The sequence below is a fragment of the Sinocyclocheilus grahami genome, unplaced genomic scaffold (assembly GCF_001515645.1).
Source record: "Sinocyclocheilus grahami isolate Dianchi unplaced genomic scaffold, SAMN03320097.WGS_v1.1 scaffold828.1, whole genome shotgun sequence".
Taxonomy (NCBI): Eukaryota; Metazoa; Chordata; class Actinopteri; order Cypriniformes; family Cyprinidae; genus Sinocyclocheilus; species Sinocyclocheilus grahami.
The window spans coordinates 294,690-298,900 of record NW_015506007.1 but is presented as its reverse complement, the minus strand read 5'-3'; the positions used below and the strand labels follow the sequence as shown (position 1 = coordinate 298,900).

The 4,211-nt window shown below is 35.1% G+C and overlaps 1 protein-coding gene across 8 annotated transcripts in view; it reads left to right on the top strand.

Moving 5' to 3' along the window:
• The window catches only part of unc13bb (unc-13 homolog Bb (C. elegans)), an 87,563-nt gene that overhangs the window by 13,097 nt on the left and 70,255 nt on the right, over window positions 1-4,211 (top strand). Inside the window, exon 2 of one of the 8 annotated variants that reach the window (XM_016247212.1) lies at window positions 2,675-2,704. The exons of the other annotated variants lie outside the window; for them this stretch is intronic. Coding sequence (XP_016102698.1) covers window positions 2,675-2,704 — 30 coding nt within the window. The remainder of the gene's footprint in view (window positions 1-2,674; window positions 2,705-4,211) is intronic. 8 annotated transcript variants of the gene reach the window in all.

Sequence of the window (4,211 nt, the reverse complement as noted above, 5' to 3'; positions counted from 1 at the left end):
GAATGAATAAATAAACAAATAACCAACCAACCAAATAAAGAAAATATTAGTAAACAAACAAAAAATAAAATATCAGTTAATAAATTCACTGTATGTATTTGTAATGTCTGTATGGCTGTTAAGAAAAGATTTTACAAACATGTGACTCCATTCAGTATATAGGACATATAGAATTATGTATTAGATAACATGTATCAAATGAAGATGTGAACATAGTGTCTTCATCACTGTTTATGTTTAGTATTTTTATTTATTTTTTTGCTTGAAATTACTCATTAAATCCAAGTACAGAGTGCACTGGAATTGTTGAAAAAAAAGAAAAGAAAAGAAAGAAATATTTGTTCATTCTTATGGTTTTCCAAACCTGTATGACTTATTCTCTTTTGAGTATTTATTGGTTCATACAATGGAAGTCACCAAGACTGTTATGAAAATATTATCTTCCTTTGTGTTCTTCTGTGTACATTTTTACCTAAACTTGTGCCAATGTACAGTATATAACTCTTAGCATGATTATGTAATTATTTTGTCTTTCTGACCACTTTTATTTTTTTTCTTGCAGTTAAGAAAGCCAAACTCCAAGGACCTCAAGGTAAGCAAAAATCTCACGTTTTTCTATTCTTTTAAATGCAATTCAGAATAATGCAAAAACAATATTTGCTATTCTCTGGGCCATGGAAATCTTATGTAAATCATCTAGGTTTCGTGATTCTTGGACGGTGTGGGATTTTGAGACTCTTTTTTGGTACAATTTACACTAATACTGTACCACTTAAATCGCAGTACTTCACGTCACATCTACATGATATACTTGATTCTCCTGCTGAAAGTTCAGGGGTTCATTTGATAACCGATTCTGCCCTCATGCCATTCATCTTGTTTGAGTCCCAGAGCTTGTAGCTTGTGAGCTAGTGTGTAAGATCAGTGAAGGTTAAGCCCAAATCCCCACACCCTCCCTATCTGCAAATCCCCACACTGTTGGCCTTCACCTCGATCCCATAAGCCCGACTACTGGGTCCCTGGACAGGAAGGTGACTTGTGTGTACTGTGTTTTGCTGAAAATCATAATCTACTGGTACAAAAAAGCTCTGCAGCAGCTCTTGGATTGTAATGGGACATCACAGGATGCCTTACACTGTGGTTAATTTCACAATATAGGTGTTGGCTAGAGTTTAAGGGAGGTGTGAAGCTGTAAACCCATATGTAAATCTCAGGTTTTGTGCCTGGAGTCAATGCTTAGATCTGTAATTAGTTTTTTTTAAAGGGATTCTTTACCCAAAAATAAAAATTCTGTCCTCACCGTCATGTCCTTTTTAATTTTTTTTTTGGTCTACAACATATGCTCGCCAAAAAATGATGTTTTGTTTTCCTTTACAAATATCTAAACATTTTTAAATCAAGAGATACATTTTCTTTACAAGCAAAATGACTTCAGATATTAAGTCTTGTTTAATAACAAAAAAAACTGTCAATAGGGCAAGAAAAATAATCTTGTTTTCCCTTTGAATAAAAAAAAAAAAACTTGTTTTAAGCAAAAACTAACAAAATGTTGATAATATTTTCAGAAAACAAGACTTAATTCCTTGAAGGATAAGTCCACATCCAGAATAAAAATTTTCTGATAATTTACTCACCCCCATGTCTTCCAAGATTTTCATGTCTTTCTTTCTTCAGTCGCAAAGAAATTAAGTTTTTTGAGGAAAACATTCCAGGATTTTTCTCCATGTAGTGGACTTCAAAGGTGGCCAACGATTTCAAGGTCAAAATTGCAGTGTCAATGCAGCTTCAAAGGGCTCTACACGATCCCAGCCGAGAAATAAGGGGCTTATCTGGAGAAACGATCTGTCATTTTCTTAAAAAAAATATTATTTATACACTTTTTAACCCCAAATGCTCGGCTTGCTCTAGCTCTGCGATGCGCATGCACGTCTTCACGCATTACGCAATCCTGCTGGAAAGGTCACGGGTAGGGTTGGGCCAATAGACGATATCATGATTCCCCCCCCCATTCCCCCCGCATACCCCAATACCGTGTTCGGAAAGAAAATGACGGGTAGGCGGAACCCCTAAAGGGAATAAATACGAGATGGATGGAAAATATATATTTCAATAGAATGAATAAATAAACAAATAACCAACCAACCAAATAAAGAAAATATTAGTAAACAAACAAAAAATAAAATATCAGTTAATAAATTCACTGTATGTATTTGTAATGTCTGTATGGCTGTTAAGAAAAGATTTTACAAACATGTGACTCCATTCAGTATATAGGACATATAGAATTATGTATTAGATAACATGTATCAAATGAAGATGTGAACATAGTGTCTTCATCACTGTTTATGTTTAGTATTTTTATTTATTTTTTTGCTTGAAATTACTCATTAAATCCAAGTACAGAGTGCACTGGAATTGTTGAAAAAAAAGAAAAGAAAAGAAAGAAATATTTGTTCATTCTTATGGTTTTCCAAACCTGTATGACTTATTCTCTTTTGAGTATTTATTGGTTCATACAATGGAAGTCACCAAGACTGTTATGAAAATATTATCTTCCTTTGTGTTCTTCTGTGTACATTTTTACCTAAACTTGTGCCAATGTACAGTATATAACTCTTAGCATGATTATGTAATTATTTTGTCTTTCTGACCACTTTTATTTTTTTTCTTGCAGTTAAGAAAGCCAAACTCCAAGGACCTCAAGGTAAGCAAAAATCTCACGTTTTTCTATTCTTTTAAATGCAATTCAGAATAATGCAAAAACAATATTTGCTATTCTCTGGGCCATGGAAATCTTATGTAAATCATCTAGGTTTCGTGATTCTTGGACGGTGTGGGATTTTGAGACTCTTTTTTGGTACAATTTACACTAATACTGTACCACTTAAATCGCAGTACTTCACGTCACATCTACATGATATACTTGATTCTCCTGCTGAAAGTTCAGGGGTTCATTTGATAACCGATTCTGCCCTCATGCCATTCATCTTGTTTGAGTCCCAGAGCTTGTAGCTTGTGAGCTAGTGTGTAAGATCAGTGAAGGTTAAGCCCAAATCCCCACACCCTCCCTATCTGCAAATCCCCACACTGTTGGCCTTCACCTCGATCCCATAAGCCCGACTACTGGGTCCCTGGACAGGAAGGTGACTTGTGTGTACTGTGTTTTGCTGAAAATCATAATCTACTGGTACAAAAAAGCTCTGCAGCAGCTCTTGGATTGTATCACAGGATCACAGGATGCCTTACACTGTGGTTAATTTCACAATATAGGTGTTGGCTAGAGTTTAAGGGAGGTGTGAACCCATATGTACACAGGATGCCTTACACTGTGGTTAATTTCACAATATAGGTGTTGGCTAGAGTTTAAGGGAGGTGTGAAGCTGTAAACCCATATGTAAATCTAAGGTTTTGTGCCTGGAGCAATGCTTAGATCTGTAATTAGTTTTTTTTAAAGGGATTCTTTACCCAAAAATAAAAATTCTGTCCTCACCGTCATGTCCTTTTTAATTTTTTTTTTGGTCTACAACATATGCTCGCCAAAAAATGATGTTTTGTTTTCCTTTACAAATATCTAAACATTCTTAAATCAAGAGATACATTTTCTTTACAAGCAAAATGACTTCAGATATTAAGTCTTGTTTAATAACAAAAAAAACTGTCAATAGGGCAAGAAAAATAATCTTGTTTTCCCTTTGAATAAAAAAAAAAAAACTTGTTTTAAGCAAAAACTAACAAAATGTTGATAATATTTTCAGAAAACAAGACTTAATTCCTTGAAGGATAAGTCCACATCCAGAATAAAAATTTTCTGATAATTTACTCACCCCCATGTCTTCCAAGATTTTCATGTCTTTCTTTCTTCAGTCGCAAAGAAATTAAGTTTTTTGAGGAAAACATTCCAGGATTTTTCTCCATGTAGTGGACTTCAAAGGTGGCCAACGATTTCAAGGTCAAAATTGCAGTGTCAATGCAGCTTCAAAGGGCTCTACACGATCCCAGCCAAGAAATAAGGGGCTTATCTGGAGAAACGATCTGTCATTTTCTTAAAAAAATATTATTTATACACTTTTTAACCCCAAATGCTCGGCTTGCTCTAGCTCTGCGATGCGCATGCACGTCTTCACGCATTACGCAATCCTGCTGGAAAGGTCACGGGTAGGGTTGGGCCAATAGACGATATCATGATTCCCCCCCCCATTCCCCCCGCATAC